This window comes from Mus musculus, chromosome 16, assembly GCF_000001635.26.
Source record: "Mus musculus strain C57BL/6J chromosome 16, GRCm38.p6 C57BL/6J".
Lineage (NCBI taxonomy): Eukaryota > Metazoa > Chordata > Mammalia > Rodentia > Muridae > Mus > Mus musculus.
Genome location: NC_000082.6, coordinates 97832028 through 97853942, shown reverse-complemented (window position 1 = coordinate 97853942; position 21915 = coordinate 97832028). Strand labels below are relative to the sequence as shown.

At 48.1% G+C, this 21915-nt stretch overlaps 1 protein-coding gene across 15 annotated transcripts in view; it reads left to right on the top strand.

Annotated features, from left to right (window-relative positions):
- The first annotated feature begins 2067 nt into the window (after positions 1 to 2067).
- Prdm15 (PR domain containing 15) overlaps positions 2068 to 21915 on the top strand; it is a 60409-nt gene continuing 40561 nt past the window's right edge. For 4 of the 15 annotated variants that reach the window (XM_030248930.1, XM_006522866.4, XM_006522865.4 and 1 more), the window contains exons 1-5: positions 2069 to 2170; positions 13975 to 14020; positions 14595 to 14688; positions 16216 to 16369; positions 18113 to 18365. In XM_030248930.1, coding sequence (XP_030104790.1) covers positions 2072 to 2170; positions 13975 to 14020; positions 14595 to 14688; positions 16216 to 16369; positions 18113 to 18365 — 646 coding nt within the window. In that variant the 5' untranslated portion in view covers positions 2069 to 2071. Of the gene's footprint in view, positions 2175 to 2278; positions 2893 to 13974; positions 14021 to 14594; positions 14689 to 16215; positions 16370 to 16625; positions 16783 to 18112; positions 18366 to 21915 lie in introns of those variants that run through there. The other 11 variants (XM_006522870.4, XM_006522869.4, XM_030248932.1 and 8 more) reach the window with 10 other exon arrangements.

Sequence of the window (21915 nt, the reverse complement as noted above, 5' to 3'; positions counted from 1 at the left end):
TGAGAACCACAGTCTTAAAGGTTCAATAACATCCCCCCAAACAGCAGTATCAACTGGGGATCAAGTGTTCAAATACTTGAGCCTGTGGGAGGCCTTTTTCATTCAGACCCCAACAGGAGAGGAGACCTCACTACTGGAGAAATGGCAGTACTCTCACTCCCAGTTCCTCAGCCCCACACATTACACAGGGCAAGGCAATGCCTGTGTCTGGAATTGGAGAGTGTTAGGGTTGGAGGAGCTGGGGAGACTGTTGCCTCCTTTGTAGACCACCAAGTTCTGCTTTGTGCTGCCATCCCAAGAGGGGGACTAGAGGGCTAAACTGATAACAATTTACCAGGCTGATCTCTGCTGGAACCTCCTGAGGAATTCTGAACAACCCGACTTCCCTGCCAGGGTTGGTCCTTATCAACCACCACTGGTCATTCTAGAATGCACACACCCATTCTCTGTACCACCCCTATACTATTAGACTGAGCAGACAGGCCCTGCTTTCTCATGAAGTAGCCAGCAAATAAGACTTACAAGATCTGGGCTTAGCTTTGCTGGAATGCAGGTATTTAACAGGTATCCCACACTCCTGGTATCTCTAACTTCCCATCTCTTTCCCTAATTTTTCAGTTTTTGCTCTGCCAGCTTCAAACATCAATCGTCCTTTCCGTGGCTCCCCACAATTATTTTGACCTTGTAACATATTGTTTGGCCTCCAAGATCTTCCTCTGAAATCTGAATAACCCCATAACTTTTGTATTTTGCATATATGCAAAACCAGTATCATGTGGATTCCACCAAAGTCTCTCGCCAGCTCAGGCCGGGTGGTGGTGGCGCACACCTTTAATTCCAGAGGTGGCAGAGGCAGGCAGATTTCCGGTCTACAGAGTGAGTTCCAGGACAGCCAGAGCTACACAGAGAAACCCTGTCTTGAAAAACCAAACAAAACCAAAACCAAACCAAAAAAAGTAGCTGGTTTCTTGGGTCACCACTACCATGGGCTGAGTGCCTAAGCAGCTAAATATGGTGAAAACAACCTTGAGGTCACCAGTTCCTATGGGGGTCCTGTAGGAGCAGGGAGCCCTGACATTGAGAGCTCCCTTTTCAAGGGAAAGTCTTTCAAGTAAGTCTGCTTTCATATCCTGTTCCAAGGCAAAGCGCGAAGCTTAGTAGATGATAATCCATTCAGCCTACATGTCTTCCTTGGTCTCAGATTTACACTGGTTTTTCTTGTAAACAGCCTGATTTTATTTATACTTAGTCCTGTTTCATATGTAGAAGATGAAAGAAGTGGCCTTCTGAGCACTTAGAATGAGCAATACCAATGAAAGTGGTATAGGGGATGATGTGTGTGTACCTGTTTTAAAGAATGAGCAATACCAATGAAAGTGGTATAGGGGATGATGGGGTGTGTACCTGTTTTAAAGGTGTGTCGTCCCCCCCCCCTCCCCCGAGGACAGGGTTTCTCTGTATAGCACTGGCTGTCCTGGAACTCACTTTGTAGACCAGACTGGCCTCGAACTCAGAAATCCACCTGCCTCTGCCTCCCAAGTGCTGGTGTTAAAGGCGTGTGCCACCACCGCCCGGGCTTAAAGGTGTCTTGAAGGGCAAAGATGTCCTTGTCTGCTCAGTTCACTACACTGCCTGCCTCATTCACACACACACAGCTCTAACCTTAACTCCTCGGTTCACATACCATCTGGCCACCTCTCATGGATCACACAGCCTCTCTCCCCAGCTTTTTTGTTCACTCAGTCCCTTACCCTGAATCCTCACAGCCCGCTTCACCAGGCCTCCATATAGTCTCTCTCCTGTTCCCCATCCACATTGACAGTTACCCGCTCCCCATTCAGGAAGGCAACCATCCTCCATATCTGCAACCACGCATCTCTGCCCATGGGTTCCTCAATCACGCAGCCGTTTCCTGGGCTCTCTGGCTACAAAGCCCCAGCCAGTTCCCACAACACGCAGTTCTTTATCCCTGACTCCCTGTTAACACAGCCCGAAGTTCCCAGCTCCAGGTGCAAACACCCGGAGCCCTGGGCCCGCCCGTCGGCCTGCGCTGCGCACTACAACTCCCACGATGCCGCGCCACCGCCCCCCCGGCTTCCGGTGCTGCGCAGTTTCCGGAGCGGATCGCAACCCGGAGTCCGGATCCGACCCCGCTCTGCACATTCCACAGGCAGGTAAAGCCCCGGGCCCATGCTCGCCGCTGCCCCACCGCGCGCCCCTTGCTGCGGCCCGCGGCCCGCGCCTGGCCCGGGCTCGGCCTCCAGCCGCGCCCCCCACGCCCGCCCCGGTCCGGCCGCCGCGCCGCCTGTTCTTTGTTACAGTCGGGGCCGCGGGCGCCGTGGGCGATCGGAGTCAAAACCCGGCTGGAATCCGGAGCCGCTCCGGGATCGCCCTGCGCCCGCCGGGTTCCGCTGCCGCGGGCTTGGCCTCTGCCCTAAGTGCCCAGCCTGGGTTCCGAGCGCCCGGCCCCTGCCAACTGCCCTCCGCGCGCTCGGCCCACGCCAACCGGCGCCCGACCGCCCACTCGCGGGCTCGGCGCCCCCCGCCCCGGCGCGGGCTCAGGCGCTGCGCCCCTAGTGCGCCCAGGCCCAGCGGCCACCGCCAGGCCCTGCGTGGCTGCGGGCTCAAGTCTCTACAGTCCCTTCCCGGCTACCCGGCCGCCTTACCCGGTTTTCGGGCACAGCCCAGGGAGGGGCCTTCGTCTCCAGCCCCTTTGGCGTTTAAGAAAGTCCGAGGCTGTGCCGTGGCTCCCAGGCCCTGGCGCCTCACTCGTCTCTACCTTTTGGTGGCCCAGGGACCACAGTGGCAAGACAGGCTGGAGACATGTGCCCACCTACTATCTGGGAAAAGGGTGGACAGGTGGGGGCCAGGTGGAGCCTGCGTGCTCCTGAGGTGAGTTTTGAGAGGGCAGAGGTAGGACGAGAGAGGCAGTGGTGGGCGAGGGCGCGCTTATTCCCCCCCCCCCCAACACTTCATGGAATGGTGGAGGGCCTCTTCACACATGCTCATAAGCGTACCCCTCCTCCGAGGTGGTTTAAAATGGTAGAAGCTAGAATGTGAGCTGGAGACACGTGGACCTGTGCCTGAATTTAAAGCTGCCAACGCTTCTTTTAAAAAAACATATGCTAGAGCCCGTCAGAATCCTCCCATGGAGGTGCTTGTGCAGGCCACCGCTTGAGGTCCTGAAGGCAATTTTAAAAGTAAAACCTGAATTCTCCGACTTTGGGAAACCTCAGGGGTGGCAGAGACAGTACTCCCTGGAAAGTGCAGAGTAGTTGCTGAGACTTGATCGCCTATACACCCCACCCCAACCATATTTTGCTTCAAACCTACCGGCTTTCCATGTCTTACCTACTGCAGCTTCCTCCTCAGACTTGCCCTGAAATTACTGCTTTACTCTGAAATAAAACCTTTAGATCGGATTATTAAAGGGAAAAAGCACTAAGTTTTCTCCTGATGAGGTTTGTTTTTCCGTCTTTGATTCATGCTTTTCCACAAATGTCAGCAAAGAATATACTAGTTCTCTTTGGGGAACAGACAAGGTAGTTTGTTTTTCCAGAAGACAAATGGGTAGATTAAAACACCAACCACAGCTAGGTTGATGGCAAATGCTTATAATCCCAGTACTCTGGAGACTGAGCCAGAAGTCTATGTTCATGGAAGCCTGGACCATACAAAGCCAGCTACAATTACAAGGCTGTCTTAGAGAGATTACCTTTGAGAAGGACCACTGTTGCCATGGGGTGTCCTGTCATTTTTTTCCTGAAAGGTTATCTGTGCAGAAGGTAGGGAAGACATTGCTGCATTTTTCAGGTATAATAGAGCATAAAACTGGTCACCAACAGTGGCATAAAGGCTGGCCAGACTCAGATTCTCATTTGTAACATATGTCTGACACCTGTTCAGGATAACTTTCCCAGATTGTTCTACCAGGCCATTTCTGTGGTAAACGTTTGTGGACACCTTTCATACACCCAAGGGACAAAAGAAGAGGTGCAAGAGGCAGTGTAGACTATAAGTAACGGTGGTTACACAAGAGTGACAAGGACATGAAGGAAGAAGGTTGCTGGGTGTGCAGGGGTTGTTGGCACACTCTGCACTGACCTGAGCCATCTATCTAGGAAGGGTAGTTTAGTAGGAGACAGGTGCTGTGAGGAAATCTAGCCTCTAGTGGAAATCTAGTGGAAAGCAGAGTGGGCTAGTGCACAGAGGGCTGGGTGGGAACATAGTTGGGATCCCAGGCTGGGAAAGGCCAGTGAATCAGGGTGGAGAGCTTTGAACAGGACTGGCACAGGAACTGTGTCCTTAGAGTTGAGTCTGTGGGTGCTTTGGGGAGCCAGAGCACACACAAATACAGGCCAGTAGACTCCACTCAAAATAGAAGGAAACACCGAGATGATCCAGCACACGGCTGCTATCCTAGAGGCACCAGCTGGCCCACTGTCCAGGCATCCTTTGAGAGTCTGTGGGCATGAATGGGACCTGAGAGACTCTCGCTTAGAGTCTCCTAGGGCGGGTCTTCCTTCACCCAGGGCAGGAAACTACATTCATCCATTTATCCCCTGGCTTGGTCCACAGGTATAGGGAGGGACATGGAGTCACTGTGGGTGCCCACCCTCCAGCAGCTTGAAGCCCTGACTAACTGGCAGTTTTGTCTCCTAATTCAGAAGGGTAGGCATGAAGCTCTGTTGTTCCCAGCCTTCTGCTCCATCTCCTCACCCATGTGGCTCTGTTCTGATCTCCCAGGAAAAGAGCTATACGCCCTGTGTACTTCTTGAACCAGCTTCTTTGGGTACTGGATGACAATTCAGTGAAGGCCATCACAGCTCACCCTGAAGAAATGAGTGCAGCCTGTGGTCCTGTGAAATCATGTCTGATTCAATGAATAGACATACTTGTGTTGCGAGAAGTTACAACAGGGGCGTCAGGAGAGCAATTGCAGGCAGCAGTGTGTAATGGACGGTTTAGGATCTCCAGGGAAGGAGGCAGGAGGGTACGGAGAAGAGGCGGGGTCAGCTTGCTGATGCTTAAAGGGAAGCTGGTTCCTGTGAGTTGGAAGTAACTGGGGCCATCCTGTCATGAGGCTTACATTTTCATAACTGCATTTACAAGAGTGACATGAGGATCTATTTTAAGAGGTCAGTGGAATTTTCATTTGCTGCTCTTAAACCTGGCCCGATCAGAGAAGCTGGTACTGGGAATGGAGAATGGTGAAATACTTTTATGGAGATATTCGCAGCGAGCGTGCTGTGCCTGGTACCAGGCATCAAGTGTTCTTCAGGGGTTGGTCTAGACTTAGGGAGAGGCAAGTGCTGCACCAAGATCTGGCTTGGAGGTGACTTTCAACTATGTGCCATATTTGGGGAGTGGGGAGTGTCAAGGAGACACTGCATGCAGGCAGGGTACAGATGGCATAGTGTGTGCAATGAGGGAAGCAAAGCATGAGATTGATCATTGAAGAAAAACATCAGAGGGGAGGGAGGGACCTGAGATAATGATGGAGGGGGATGTAGGCTACAAAGAGGGTGTTCTATAGAACTGTTTGCTGGAGCTAAGGTTGGTTCTCCTATTAGCCCTAGAAGCAGTTCCTGTATATCAGATATTTACATTATGATCTGTAACAGTAGCAAATTACAGTTATGAAGTAGTAATGAAATAATTTTGTAGGTGGGGGTTACCACAACATGATGAACGCCACAGCATTCGGAAGGTAGAAACCACTGTCACAGAAAGTAAGGAAGCCAGCAGTTTTCTGAGGACTTTTAAGGTTACACAGGTGACCTTTAGGCAAAGGTCAAAGTTTCAGTGTGTGAGCTCTGAGTGTCCATAAGATGCTGCCAGAGAGATGCAATCACAAGGGTTTCCAGGGGAAAGTGGGAAGGTCTGTTTTTGGTGTGTGGCAGTCATGATGAACTAAGAGAACTTGTAAGGAGAGTGCTGTTGGAGAGGCCTTATTAAAAGTAGGTGGGTATTTGACAGATGGAGGGAAGGTTTTTAGTTTACTCTGTTTGCTGGTGAAATGACAGAATTCCCCAGACTAGGTAATTTATAAAGAGCGAGAACATTTGGAGACTGTTCCCAGCAGGGTTAGAGAGCACCAGGAACCCCATAGGCTGGGCCATGGAGCCTACCTTTTAAATATGGTCCATCTTGCAGTATCAGGTGGGAGAGCATCACTAATGAGGAAGTTTGGGGAGGGGAAGACCATGGCTGTTTAGGCCTCTGAGAGAGAGGATAACATCTTGTGACTCAGTCACCTTTCAAGGCCACTCACTCACCTCCTGATACCATCATAGTGACAACTACATCACAGCCAGAATTTTGAGACCACATGTACCTCTTAGCAGTGCTGGGAGAAGAAACAGCAGTACGCGACATGGAGGCTGGGAAGGGTACCCAAATAAATTCTTAGGAATCCTGTACCAGTGGATGCCCTGCTGGCGTCTTTCATCTTTTTTCATCCTCTGTCACGTGGGATGGGGGCAGGCACTGGGTCTGGTGGGATCTGATGAGCCTTGTTGATGAACTTGTGTAAACTTAATCTGGGTTGCCTGAAGACCCCACTTCCCTCTACCAAGATATGTCTTGGGCCTCCACTCACGGTTCGGAGGGTTGAGGAAGTGCCAGAATCACAGGAAACTTTGGGCAAATGACAAGGCTTGAGGGACAGTACTGAAGCCAAGTGTGTCCTGAGCGTTGCCATGGGTGTGCGGGGGTGATATGATTGGACTGGAGAGAAGGGAGCATGCCTACTGTGTTAAGAGTCTGCCTTTGATTATTCTGCTGTTTGAAATATGAGTGCTAGGACTACAGATGTTTGCACAGCCAACCCATCCAACTAAGAGGCTGCCTTTGAGAAGCATATTCCCTGTGTCTAGTTCTCTATGTGGGCTTTTGGCATTTTCTAAGTTTGAGGAACACGTGTTAATTAGTGATGGCAAGTTTGACTTTTATTGTGATGAATCACAGTGCTGCTTAGCTTAGTGCCGTGTGTTAGGCAAGGTGCTTCTAGAACTCTGCCCTTACTGGCTGTCAAATTTCTGCCATCATAACCGGTTGAGCTAGGATCTTCAAGTTGAAGGACACACTACCTCAGTTTCATTTTTATGCACTACACTGAACATCTTTCTTTCGCCCAGAAACTCCTCTGCAAGAGCCAGAAGTGAACATTGGAAACACAGCCTCACCACAGATGAGCTAAGAAGTCAGAAAGGATGGAGAAGTTAGTAAAGAAAAAAGACTCAACCTCAGTTGAGGGCTCCAAGTTGCCAGAATGGCAGGCCCAGCCCTAAGACGTCAGATAATAGGGGCTAAACTACACCTTCTGGAGGTTTTCTGGAGGTAGCAGTTGAACACAAGTGCCTTGCTGACTGGAAGGAAATCAGACATGGTGGTTTGGTGCTGGAAGCTGTAGGCTACAAGGGTTCCACTTGCAGCATCTAGAATTCTGAATGAAAGTGCCATGCTCTGGCAGCTTGCTGTGCCTCAAGGTTCAAATAAGCACACTCAGACCATAAGCAGGCTTTGCAGGGAACCTGCAGAGGAGGGACCCAGGAAGCAGAGTAGGAGCACAGACAATAGTAATTCACTTGAGAAGAGTGGTGGTGGGAAGGGATGGAACAGGCAGGCATTGGAGAAGGAAATCAGTGAAATGGAACATGGGGCCCACCTCATTGCCCTGCCAAACAGCTAGGCAAAGCTATAGAGACAGTGGGAATGTGCAGCCTCCTCTTCTCCCCCAGCAGAATCTCCACATATGCATGCCCACAGCAAACTACACACACTCAAAAAAGAAAATCAAATGGAGGAGGAGCAGTGTCTGATCACAGGCCATGTCTTATAGGTGGTAAAGTAAGGTCAGGTGAGGGCTTTAACCCCATCTGCAGGAGCTGATGCAGGAGTGGAGCTGGTGAGCAGAAGGCTTAGCAAAGCACCCTGTGCCCTGACCCTGGGCCTGGATGTCTATGGGGTAAGCATAGGACTTTCTAAAGAGCAGTAGTTGAGCTTGGCCACTGTGGTCACAGCAGAAGGCCACTGTTCCCTATCTATTGTATTTGAAGACAGACAGTCTGGCCTTCTCACTTCCGTTTGCATGGACTATTTCTCCTGTAGAGGGTCAGGTGAGTGAAACTGTGCTCGACGTGTGACTGTGGAGCTGTGTGGGGCCTGCTGTGCACCTGCCCTGCTGGCAGCTGCTCTTTGGTGCTCACTTGGGCAGGGGAAGAAGAGTCTGAACCTTAAAGTTGGGCGAAGAGGTAAATGAGTGGACCCAAAAGAAGGAAGTGAACCCAGGCTGAGAGCAAAGCTGTGCTGAATCTAGACGGTTGGCAGGCACACTGTGCTGGTTAGTATTAGCTGCCAGCCTGACTATCTAGAATACCTGGGAGAATGGCATCTGGGCCAACCCGTAGAGGCTTATCCTGATTGCACTTACTGATGTGAGCAGATCCATCTTGACTATGGGCAGGGCCGTTCCCTGAGCAGGGATCCTGGACAGTGTAAACTGGAGGAAGGCGGCTGAGCATTGGAAAGTCTTTATCACTTCTACATCCTATCCAGTTCGAGGTGTGGCTTCAGGCTGCCTTGACTTCCGGCCAAGATTGACTGTCCTTGAACTGTGAGCTAGAATAAATCCTGTCTTCCTTAAGTTGCTTTTGTTATAATATTTTATAACTAGCAGCAGGAAAAGACACTAAAACAGACAGGGAGCCCAGACAGGACCATTTATTAAAGAGTGTGGGAAAGTTTTGTTCTCCACAGGAAATGAGCTTAGGAAGCCCAGGGCCAAATATGGGAGCCAGAGCTTAGGTGACTAAGGGTTGGTTGTGCTGCTCTTCTGGCACGGATGGCATGCTGGAGCCATTTTGCATCTGCATCTAGGTAAACACTTACCCACAGAAACGGGCAGGAAGCAGGAAAGGAGGACAAGGTGGTGGGACTACAAATAGGAAGACTGTAGCAGACCAGAAAGGCCTTAAACTCGAGGAAACCAAGGCCCAGGAAAGGATAATAACCAGCCCCAGGGTCAGCAGGGACACGCAGGCTGGTCTCTGGCATCTGGCATTCCTGTACTATGAGTACCGCTGATTTAGTCCTTAGCTCCTCAGCCTGTCCATCACAAAGGGAAGCTCCCTCTACCCAGCTAGGCTGATGAGCTGCTGGCCTACCATGATCCTAGCCGATCAGTTCCGAGAGATTCCTCAGGCCTCCCGTGCCTGGTGTGTGACTCGAATGGGGTCTGCAGTGCTCTCAAGTATTTAGCTCAGGATACTCTCTGCCTGACACAGCATCCCTTCTTCAGCACGTATCAGAACTAGATCACTATTCGTTTGCTTTTTCCCCATAGAGATTTCTCCCCTATTGTAATATAGTCATGAAAGCCTGTGCCAGTCGGAAAGGTAGCCCTCTTGTTTAAACAGAAATCCCCAGGGCCTCTAGACCAGAGCTGGCTCCCAAATGCCTGAGCTGTAACTGTTCAAGCTAAGATCCATTGTAAGTGAAGAACATGCTCAGACCACCAACACTTCATGTGAGAAAATTCCTTAAAACACGAATTACATGCATGAGGATGCTTAGGTGGAGCTAAGTCTGTGTGTTTGACCCGACCAAGATCTTTTCATAGCTGTAAACAAAGTTATCCTAAAGTTTCTATGGAAAAACCCAGCATAGAAAGGGATGCTGTGTCAGGCAGAGAGGATCCTGAGCTAAATCCCAGGACTACAGAGGCAGGCAGACACATTGATTTACATAGCAAACTGGAAAGTACTGCTGCTACTTCCTAGTCCACAGAACATACTCTGAAACACTGGAGAGAAACTATTGTCTCTCAAAGATTTAATACCCCTCCTTTTGTACAAAAATAGTATTTTATATGAGTCCTTCTTTGGGGATTTCCTTCTTATTTCAGGGATATATAATGAGATACTATCTCAAGCAGTTATCTTGATTTACATAGCAAGTTTCAGGGATACATAGTGAGACACTATCTCACCAAAACAATACAAAAAAAAGAAAGGAGGGAAGAAATTTAGAAGAGGAGGAAGAGAAGGAAGAAGAATTTGATGGAGAGGCAACCATAATATATGGAACCATCTTTGAAAAGACTTCAGCACGAAGTGATGAAGCCTCACAGTAAGGCTAGGGTGGCAGGTTGTTGGCTGTACTTCTCCCACAGAGCAGCCATCAGAACAGAATAGACAACTGAGATAGCCACGTGGACAGAGCCAATGGGCTTAATGGTGTATGTCAAAGCAGGGTCATCTGTATAGCCCCACCTGACCTAGGACATGTAATTCTCCTTGGAATGCTGAAATTACATGCTCACAATGTCCAGATTTGTGGGGTTTTTTGTTTGTTTGATTGATTGATTGATTTTTATTTTTGTTTTGTTTTGTTTTGAAGATATGGGGTTACCGTTAATTTTTTTTGCATGTGGGTGCCCAGTCATCTCAGCACCATTTATAGGAAAGAAGGTCTTCCCTTCTCCACTGGATCACTTCTGTCATCATAGAAACTTGGCTGGGCATGTGTGGGTCAGTGCTTGTCTATTGATTTTCATGTTGTCCTTCTTCCCTGCCCAGACCTCCATCACTATAGCTTCATGTAAGCTTGGGGTGAGTAGACCAAATGTTCCCGCTCACAAACTTGTCTTAATTATTTGTTCTGTGGCCGCAATAAAATAACCTCACAAAAGTAGCTTAAAGGAGAAAGGACATCATAGTGGAGAAAGCATGACAGCAGGAGCTTGAGGGAGATGGCTACATTGTATCCTCATTCCAGAAGCAGAGAGTGAAGAATGCTGGTTCTCAGCTTATTTTCTCATTTTTATTCAGCTGAGGACCCCAGCCCATGGAATGGTGTCCCCACAGTTAAGGTAGGTTTTCCTCCCTAAGTTATCTCATACTGGATAACCACAGGCATGCCCAGAGGTTAACCTAATCTGGACAATCCCCTTACGGCCCACTAGGTAATTCTAGAACCTGTCACTTTGAGAATGAATATTACTATTACACGTGTCACCTGGGGTAGGTTGTGTAAATTGTGTCAGTGCTGGGGAAGGTATGCCTGGAGCCCACTGTCACCAACCAGTTAGATTCAAGAGGTCCTTGATAGACTCTCTGGAAACTGTCCTTTATAGTGGTGGCCCTCTGTCACTGTAGCCATGTTTAGTTGGTATGCCATAGCTGTGGGCTGCAGTTGAGTCAGCTGGAGAGTATAAAACAACCTGCTGGGTCCCAGCCAGCTGCTGGGCAAGTGTCTAAGCATCCAGGCAGGACATGTACTGTTGCTACTTCCTGGTCCATGGAACATACTCTGAAACACTAGAGAGAGACTATTTTCTCTCAAAAATTTAGTAACCCCCCCTTGTATAAAATAGTATTTTCTATAATTCCTTCTTTGGGGATTTCCTTCTCATTTTTGGTTTTGAGACAAGCTATCCCTGAATAGCCCAGACTGGCCTTCCTTGAACTCACAGTCCTCCTACCTCAGCCTGCTTACTGTGGGGATCATAGGTAAGTGTTCTGTTAATGTGTGAGGGTCATTGAAATCAGGAAACTGGCCTTGGCTTTTACAAAGGAGCACTCATGACACATTAATGGATGAGAGCAAACCTGGAAAACTCCATCATTGCATGCGACCTCTGTGTAGAACATCAGTAGAGGCTGTGCTATGGCGACCAGCTACTTCTAGTAAAGAATGCTTGGACTCTGGTGCTAAGCACCATATCAGTGACTGGCTTCACAGCATTTAGTGTCCTCCCTTTCTTCTCACATCAGCATCGTATGGTTCCTGTCCTTGCACTGCTGCAAGGGGTGCGTCTGGGAGGCTGGGCTGCTGCCCTAGGGAGAAGCATCATACCACACCTCTGTGCACAGATCCGGGCTCCAAAGCAAGCAGGACAGAGTAGAATCTTTTCCTCTTGCTCTACTCTGATTAGCTTTATTGGTGTTCTGTGTCTTGCTGGGATCTAGCTGTAGCTAATGGTAGCTTCTTACTAGCTGTTCTGACTGCAGAGCCCTCTGACTTGAGTATAACTGGTGGGTAGAGTTTGGGTTCCTGGTGTGGTACATAGACCCTCGGGCTCTTGTAACACGTAAGTGTTACCCTCTCATTGCATTTATAAAAGGTAAAGTGATGTCTTTTTGTTATAGTTGTGTGTTTTACAGCTAATGGTACTAGTGGGTGACAGCAGAACCTTTAGGAGGAAGAACCCAGTGGGGGAAAGTCAGGTCATTAGGAAATGCCCTGAAAGGGACATTTGCTTCTCAGCTGCCGTGCAGGGAGTGGCTTTGCTCACCCTACGTGTTTCCACTGTGATGATATGATATGATGATATGCCGCCTCCGGCCAGCAGTGCCAACCACAGACTGAATCTCCTGAGGCTGAGCCAGTCTCTTCTTGCTTTCTTCTTCGTGACCAGCCACTGTCCTCATCCTGGATTGGAACCCACTTCACATAATACCAACCTGCCAGGAGTCCTGAGAGTTCAGGCAGAGGCATGGAACTGGGTTAGAGTTAGTAGGCCCTTGCGCCAGCTTCTAGCTTAAATACTAATTCCAGCAAAAGAAAATGTTGTGCTGAGTTTGGGGACTAATGTGCTTGTTGTTTCTAGCATTTTAAAGCAGCATGGAAAACTAGACTTAGATCTCCCTGGATTCTGTATAGTACCTTTCTTCTTCTGACACATTAATGGATGTGTCAGCATCCATCCTGATGCTATTGGCCCTTCCCTTTTTTGATCAGTAATTGCTCGTTTAGCCAGTCTTGAGTTTTCGATGGAGCTTATGCTACCTGTGTTCTAATCTTAAAGCTCCCGGGGTTGGGATGAGTTTAGAAGACAAGTGAGAATAACATTCAGGAAGTATGTATCAGCTTGCATCCTTTCCTGAGACAATAAGTGGCAGCAGACACCAGAAAGGCAGAGTGATGGTGATCAGATGGCAAGAAGGATATGGGGTCAGGAGGATTGTTGAGTGGGAGACAATGGGTGTACCTTCTCTCCATACTGACCGAAGTAGGTGTTTTTGTATGTACACTATAACTTAGGCATCTGATATCCCAGAAAGAACAACACCTGCATTACCTTGTCTGAAACACATTGGATAAAGGATTGGTCTGTGGTCTACTGTCTAATAGATGGCTTTTGAGGCAACCTTCAAAGGATACAAGGAAAATAGAAATAGCTTGACAAAGGTCTATGTGGGAACAGGAGAACCCATAATGGTATCAGACACTACTTATTACCCGCTTGGGATGATAGGACATTGGCACAAGCTAGGTAATGAAGGAAAGATTACAGTAGAAATGACTGCAAGGAATCCACAGACCAGAAAGGGAGGGTAGAGAGGCAGTGGCAGTAAGAAAAGTGGCTTCTAAAATAGTGTGTATGTTTTTTTAAATGGCAGCTGCTATAAAACAATGGAGATCTGAGTTCATGAAGGCCCCCTAGTTAGGAGGGCATTCAAATTCATTGCTTTTCCTAAGAAACATGATTACAGTAGGTGAAAACATATTAAATTAAAAATAAGAATTTCAGTGTTTGTTCTCTTAAAAGCACTGTTATGTTCCTGTACAGGAACAAGGAGCCTTAAAAGACATTACGTCCAAAAGCTGTGTTGGGGAGCTGAAGAGATGACTCAGTCAATTAAGTGCTTGCCAGGCAAGCGTGAGGACCTGAGTTCTATCCCTAGTACCCACATTTAAAAGGCTGTGCTTGTGGTATGTACTTGTAATCTCTGCACTGGGGAGGTGGAGACAGGATTTCTGATGCTCCCTGGCCAGCAAGCTTAGGCTAATTGGCAAACTCCAGGTCCCAGGGAAAGTCCCTGTCTTGGAAAACAGTGAATGGCTCCAGAAGATTGACACCTGAGGGTGACTTTGGCCTTCACACACATGTGCACACATAGGAAAACCCACACATTAACTATGTTGTAAAAGCTCACTATTAACCGGGCTCTTTTTGTATCTTGGCAGGTATCAGCAATGGCTGAAGATGGTAGTGAGGAGATCATGTTTATCTGTAAGTGACCCATAGACCTGTCTGGGATTGGTGTGATGTCATAAACCACAGATGAAATTGATACTTCTTGTCTATGCAAAGTTACATCCACATTTTGTTTGTATAGCATAGACATGCACCTCTTCTGAGTCTATGGTTTGATGACTTTACTTTGAGAGCCTGGGTGTTACCTGTCTGCTGCAGTGCTGTGGCCTCAGACAACTTCTCTTCAGGACTGCCATTAGGGGCACATGACTGGGTGATCCTTAACTCAAAAAACTCACCCAGGGTTTAGAAAGAAAGAAGGTTATAAGATTTAGGGTAATAGGTTATTACCCTGAATCCTGGTCTTCCTAACCATGGAGATGATGTGTGAGTTTGAAAGGGGACTTTTGCTTGGCATTCTGTGCTTTCAGGAGCACTAAGAGGTGACTTTTGTGATATGCCTCCTCCAACTGCTGTAACACTAGTCTTTGTATCAGCACACATGTCTCAGGAACCCTTTTGCATTAGGGTCCCTTTTTCCATGTTTGTGGTCTTTGGGTTTCTCTTTCCCTGGGCATTGTCCCTTCTGACACTCAGTGTCTGTTTGCAGGGTGTGAAGACTGCAGCCAGTACCATGACTCGGAGTGTCCTGAACTGGGACCTGTGGTCATGGTCAAGGACTCCTTTGTGCTGAGCAGGGCAAGGTGAGTGAGAACCAAAGCTACCACAACAGCCCTGTCTATGAAGAAACTGCCTGTGTGCTGTGGCCAGAGTACAGAGGCCTCATGTATTCAAAGATAGAAGGAGGCTTGAGAGACAAAGTGAGAGACTATGTGTGTGGGGATGGTACGTTCCTCAGGGAGCTGGGCACTTTCCCACTAGGGTGAGACCTAATAGTTTCAAAGCATGAGGGTGTGTTTCTTTGATGTAGCCAGGGACCTCAGGATCTGGGCTGTGCCAGCCTGGATTTTATCAGTTTATGTATTGAGCAAAAGGAACCCAAACTTGCCAGATGGTAGTGGTTCACATCTTTAATCTAAATACTCAGGAACCAGAAGCAGGTGGATCTCTTTGAGTTTGAGCTCAGCCTGGTCTACAGAACAAGTTCTAGGATAACCAGGGCTACATAGAGAAACCCTGTCTCAATATATATCATCTGTGTTCTGCATCTAGGCCTCTGTGAACAGGTATGCACTATAGATGAAACTGACTAGGGTAAAGGTTCTGGACAGGTAGTCCAGGGGACAGGTCAAACTGCTGTAACTACCAGGAAAAACAAAATCTTGCAGATGTACTGAGGCAGCTCAGTAGCCAGGCATTGCTCTCCAGGCCCATGTTTTCCTGTGAAGTCTGTGTCTTCAGAGATCTAGTGTAAGGGCCCATAGACTGCCACTTAGACTTAGAACAAATGTTCCATTTGAGTACCTCAGTAGCCTGAGACATAGAGAACCTAAGTTACCCCTATGAGGCTCTGATGGTACCTGATTCAAGCTGATGCTAAACTGATATGCTTGGTATCTTATTGTTTCTAGAAATCTCCCAACTGGTGCCTACCCCTGTTTATTTATCTCTAGGTGTGATATATGTTCTGAAATATCTTTGCCCAAAGTAGAGGGCTGATCAGCTCTTCTTTGGGGCTGAAATGCCAACTGTCCATCTAAATCTAGCTGAAGACATTGGGTGCACAGCCTTGGTCATTGACTCTTTTTTCTTAGCCCAGCCTCTGCTCATCCTTAATGCTGAGGGGCCAGCTCCATGGCCTCTTTTCCAGAATTTTCTTTGACCTTCTAGTCTGGCTAATAAAGCCACATCCTCAGTGGGTTGTATCCAGCTTTGGATACTAGACCTAGACCAGAACCCCTTTGATGGTCTTCAGTGTGTGCAAAACACTTCACCATGCTCTGTGCCCTCTTTTTCTTCCTTTCTCCACATTCTCTACATAGTCTTGAAGGTCATAACTTTGTCAGATTCAGTTCTTGTACCTCAGCACCCACACTAGGAATGTGGGTTCAGCATTGTCTTGTAGGGCTTTAAATGTGTCCCTTAGTCTATGGGCTCTGGGTCCTCACACGCCTAGGCCAGTCATGTTCCCATGTATGGGAGAGCTTAAATTCTGTTCCCTGACAGATACACCATGCATATTGGAAGCATGGTGATCTGTGAGGGGGCTTGTAGGCATTGCATTGCTCTGGTCAGTGGCAGGGCCTCTTTGAGACTCCTTCTGCTTCCAGGTCCTCCCTCCCCTCTAACCTGGAGATCAGGCGCCTGGATGACGGGGCTGAAGGCGTGTTTGCAGTGACCCAGCTAGTCAAGCGCACACAATTTGGTCCGTTTGAGTCCAGGAGAGTCGCCAAGTGGGAGAAAGAGTCGGCATTTCCTCTGAAGGTAAAAGCTGCAGGGACAGGGGCTTTAGAGCCCCTTCAGAATCTGGGGCTGCATGACTTCTGGTGGGAGTGGGGTGAGGGCTGCTGAGTGGCATGGATCTGTAAGTGCTGGGCTATTCTTTCCTTCACTTCAGCATGCTTTACATTACAGAGCGTGAGGGTCAAGGCAGTACCAACTAATGTGTAGGTCTTTAGGGAGTACATTTAAGGACAGTCAGGAGTGACCCCATGCTGATGTAACTCCTCTCCTCCCCCAGCAGGTGCTGTGGCTGCAGCACAGCGATGGTCTCTGTAGCTTCCTGCACCGGTGTGGCAATCTCACTCACATGTGTGAGTTGCACGAAGCTCTCAGAGACCGAGTGACAGCATGGGGCTTGGCGGCTGCACAGAGCACATCTGGCTGAGGGAGAACGGGTATTTCCAACTTAGATATAACACCAAGAAAACCAAAGTGGATGTCAATAACAAGAATGGCTGAGGATCTAAAGTGAACCCCAGAAGCCTTCTGAGGCTGAGGAGGCTTAGACACGGGGCAAGCCTTCAAAAATAGTTGGGACATAAACAGATGAAGCTCAGTTGTTCCTCGGCAGCCCTGGGAACAGTGTGCTTCAGTCTGAGACCTGGAAGAGGCAGCTACCGTTCTTAGGTGTTAGCGCCTCAAGAGGTTGGCACTCTTTGGATATTTGAACTTATGGGACAGATTTTAGCCAACAAGGAAAGACAGATGCCTGATGATAGACGTTTATAGGAGGAAAAGTGTGAGGAAAGCAGGAAGAAAGGGTCTGTGGTAAGGAATAATATGAAAGACCTAAATCTGAGGCCAGAAAGGCAGGTGGCTTACTGTCTGCTCTCTGCAGGTTATAGGTTTACCAGGTTATGGATAAACACTAATGCCCGCACATGGCTAGAGAAAGCCCTTTATGCCTGTTTGACTTCCTTCCACCTCCTCAATGCTAAAAGTTGTTTTCAGGTATTAACTTGTTCTCAGCTCTGAGTACCTGTATATCTCAAGGGAAGCCCTATATTCCTTAGAGGACGGTGGAAGTGTGCTTTCTACACCCACTAGGGGTCACTGGGCACCTGGTGGCCTCCCAGTTTGTTACTGCTCCTCTCACGAATAAGGATCTTTAGGAGAGGCTTGGCAGTGGGGCAGGGTCATCATTCCACGGATAGAGGACAGAGCCTATGCCTATGCTAACTCAAACCTAGAGATACTAAAGGCTTTCCCTGCCCTGCCCTCAATTAACCCTGAAGCTTTAGTGATGCTCTGCAGACTCGGAGCAGCTCACCTAGACTGAAGGACTCTTCTGATTATCATGCTTAGGGCAGAACCAGGAGAAGAATCTCAGTATCTGGGTACCCACCTGAGCCATGGGGAGAACTCAGGTGTCCTATTCCCAGTAAAGCTGAGAGGAGCGCTTAGGATCTCCATGATGTCTAGAGAGGAGAGCCCAAGATTCCCTTGATACCTACCTGCACAGGAGGAGAGCTCAGGTGTCTTACTCCCCACCTGGCTCACAAATAGTCCTTATATATGCCAATGATGAGGGACCCATTGCATGTCTTCAACTTCCTCTTTCTTGTGACCAGCCTGACCCATCTAAGACACAGAGTCTTTCTCTGACCCCCCTGGCCATGGTAATCAGCTTGTCAACAGGTCTTATCAGAAGCAGTGTGGTCGCCCCCGTGGTCCCATGCCACACTGATAGACTAGTGGGTAACCAGCCTGTGGCCCTCCCCTCAGGTATTTCAGAAGGACGGGCATCCTGTGTGCTTCGACACTTCCAATGAGGATGACTGCAACTGGATGATGCTAGTGCGACCAGCACTGGAGCCTGGGCACCAGAACCTGACAGCCTACCAACATGGCAGTGACGTGTATTTCACCACCTCAAAGGACATTCCTGCAGGCACTGAACTGCGTGTGTGGTATGCTGCCTTTTATGCCAAGAAGATGGACAAGCCCATGCTAAAGCAGGCCTGCTCCAGTGTTCAGGGTAAATCCTGTTTTCTCTCTAGGGCTGGGCCTCTTGCCAGAGATGCCAATGAAGTTGCTAGATTAACAGCTGTTACAGGGAAGGTGGGGTGGATCCAGTGCAATGCTTGTCACCATACCTGGGCATATGGAGTGACAGACAGTGCTCACCAGATCTTGGGACCCTTGCTGGTGAGAGATGGTGCCTGTCTCTCTGCCTTTACGTGATTCGAGGCACTTGGGTATAATATAGGCTAACGTGCTCTAGTCTCAGGGTTTCCACTGTAGCCCATCCCTTGATCCTGTGAGGAAGCGGTTCATTTCTGTGAGTACAAAGGCTCAGGGACAAGCCAAACAAGCCAAATCATGGTGTGAAAGATGAGGCCCAGTACAGGCTGAGTGACAGTGTAGAACAGTGGTTCTTAACCTTCCTAATGCTGCGACCCTTTAATACAGTTCCTCATGTTGTGGTGACCCCCAACCATAAATTATTTTGTTGCTACTCCATATCTGTAATTTTGCTACTGCTATGAATCATAATGTAAATACCTCTGTTTTCTGATAGTCTTAGGTGACCCTCTGAAAGGGTCGTTGGACCCTCAAAGGGGGTTGTGACCCACCGGTTGAGAGCCACTGGTGTAGCAGATGAGGGAGCCAGGGGCAGGCCAGGTGACATTGTAGAATGTGAGCTGAGGGAACAGGCTACACCACAATGCAGAAGGTGAGAAAACCAGACTGGTTAGTGTACCAGTTCTGTTACTGTGCCCTTCTTCAAGTCTGGTTCATGAGCTTGTATGTATGTGTGTGCCCATGCAAAAGTGTGGTTTGTCTGGACAAATACCTTGATGCGTGCCATGTGGTTGTTATAACCTGCAGAATACATGATATTAACAGGTGCACAGATACCTTCATGTGTGAACAGATGTGTGTGCAGATGTATTGATGTATGCATATGTCAGGACCTGTGCAGATATACAGTGTGCACATCTTGTGTGCATATAGATGTATAGATTTGTAGATGTGTTATAGAGTGTATGGATCCATGGGAGTTAGATGTGTGTATGTATGTATGTAAGTATGTATGTACATATGTACAGGCATGCAGGAGTATGCCTGTTTGTACAATGCACAGGTGAATATATGTTAGTATGTATGGATCCATAGGAATACACATGTGTTAGTATATGTACCATCCATCATGCAGGCATGTACATGTATATACAGATGCACAGGTATGTAGCTATGTTGATGTGTGTATGTTTATAGGTATGTGCCTATGTGTGCTCAGATGTACACATATGTACATACACTTGTATGTATGTACAAGTATATAGGATTGTGCACCTGTACACCTATGCAGAAATGTGTGTTCGTGTGTATCCTGATGCAGATGCACACAGGAATGTACTTTTGTGTGGAGGAATTATTTGAGCGAGTCATCAAGGTCAGGATCTTTCTGGAGAAGTGGGTCACAGTAGTGTAGTAGAATCAACTTATGTTTATTTCTGACTAGCTTACAAATAATTGAGACTTAGACTATGATTATTTTATTTGGTTTTGACAATTACTGGGGGTCACCCCTAAGCTACTTTTCTAACTGCTGGCCTGGCTACCTCCCCAGCGGTGTACCCCAAATACTTGCTGTTTCTCCTGGCCACGTGCTCATGGTACCTTTCCTGTTGTGGTGCCTTCTCTCCTCTCCTCATTCTCTGCCTCCTCGTCCTTTTGCCCAGCTCAATCAACCAGGTAACTCAAAAATCCTCTGGCCTCTAATCCCTCCAGTAATTGGTGGTTGTCATTTTTATTTAACCAATAGTTTTAAATTAAGGAATAAAGCTTGCAGGACAAAAGCTGGTAAATGTGAGAATTCACTCGTAGGCCTATACCTTCTGGTACAGAATTCAGCATTATAGAACCCAGTAACAGACCAAACCTCAACACTGTAGCTGCAGTACTTACCATGTTATACCTTGGTCCTGGGCATCTTCCAAGGAAGCAGCCTTGCTTATTGTTGTCATGAAGAGTGTCATCATTAAAGTGGGACAGTAGTGACTTCTCATGAAAATGGTTTCTTTCTATGCCAAGCATCATGTGATGCAAAGGCCTTAGGCAATAGTTCTTAACATTCTGCAAAGATCTCACTGGTGTAGGTTCCTAACACAGAGGGCTCTGGCCTGTCCTATGTTTCTAGTCAGTTGAAACTTTGAGGAGTGGAAGAGACTGGTCCATGTCCTGGGGCCAGCCTCATAAAGCAGCACAAAACAGGGAGCCAGCAGGCACAGATAAGGCTTCTCCAAGCTCTAGACTCTGGAAACAGTTCGCTAAGTCTTGAGGCCAATGGCAGGCAAGCAGGTACTTGTAAGTGGTGCAGGTCATTGGCTGTTGTCGATCAGGTGGAGTCTCTGTCTTTCTACCTCTGCAGCACCTGCCTAGCCTTCTCAGGCTGGATGCTGCTGGCATATGTCCCCACTGGCCGTTTAAGTGGCAGTTTTCACACCTTGCCATCTACCTCCCTGGCCAACCATCTGCCCTTTCCCTAAGTCCCTCCATGGTATACCCACAAAGCTTGGGCTATGAACTGGATACACCCCCCCCCTCCCCAGCATAAGCCAGGCATTGCTGCCCTCCTTGCCCACATCACAAAAGCCCACAGAGAGCAAGGCGTATGAAGAGAAGAGAGAGGCGTGCAGACATCAGTACCAACCAATTCTAGTTCGCTGGGTGGACCCGAGAGGGATGGACTTTGTGTTTTGCTTAGCCCTGGGCCTTGTGTGTGCACCAGAGAGTGTGCCACCCCAGGGCGGAGTGGACAAGTCTTGTGGACATCACTTTGTCCTTACCCTAGGTGGGTGGGACCCCAGGAGCTATACTGTGGCACCCAGACTTTAAGATGAGCATGGGCCAGAAAGGTTCATTCTCCTCCTGTCCTTTTCACATTTCCTTTCGGTGGGCATCTCTATTATACACGTCAGTTTGTAAATGTCTAGAATCAGGTCCTAAGTATGATGGTCTCCAACTTGCAGTGGTTCCATATAATGTTTTTTGGTTTGGGGGTTTGTTTTGTTTTGTTTTACTTTATGATAGCATGAGTGGTACGAATTTGGTAGGAAATCTTTACTGTAAGTTTTGATCTTCCCTCAGTCTGTGGTGGGATTCTCTTGAGGCTGAGCCGCTGCAGCTCTCAGTGACCACATGACCACTAGGAAAACAGCCCATATTACTCACTGTCACAGCTGAGGTGCAGCTTGGTATTTTCACTTAACAGGGACTTTACCAGGCAGCATTGTGAGTTGAGAACATCTGCTTAAAAAAAAAAAAGACAAAAACCAAAACCAAATTTCATCCCTCCATAGCTGTGATGTTCAACAGAAATAAAAAGTGAAAAATAAATGGACTTGGATTCTTTGTCCTGGTTGTGGACTGTGTTCTGGGTACGTGTTTCTCTGAGCTCATGTTGAGAGTGGCTTGGTTTCCTCCCAAGGGCCTGAACGTGTGAGTGGAGTGGGGAACATGGACTCAGAATCACCCTTCTAATGAGAAAGACAGAAAGTAACATCTTCTAGTCGCTGGGA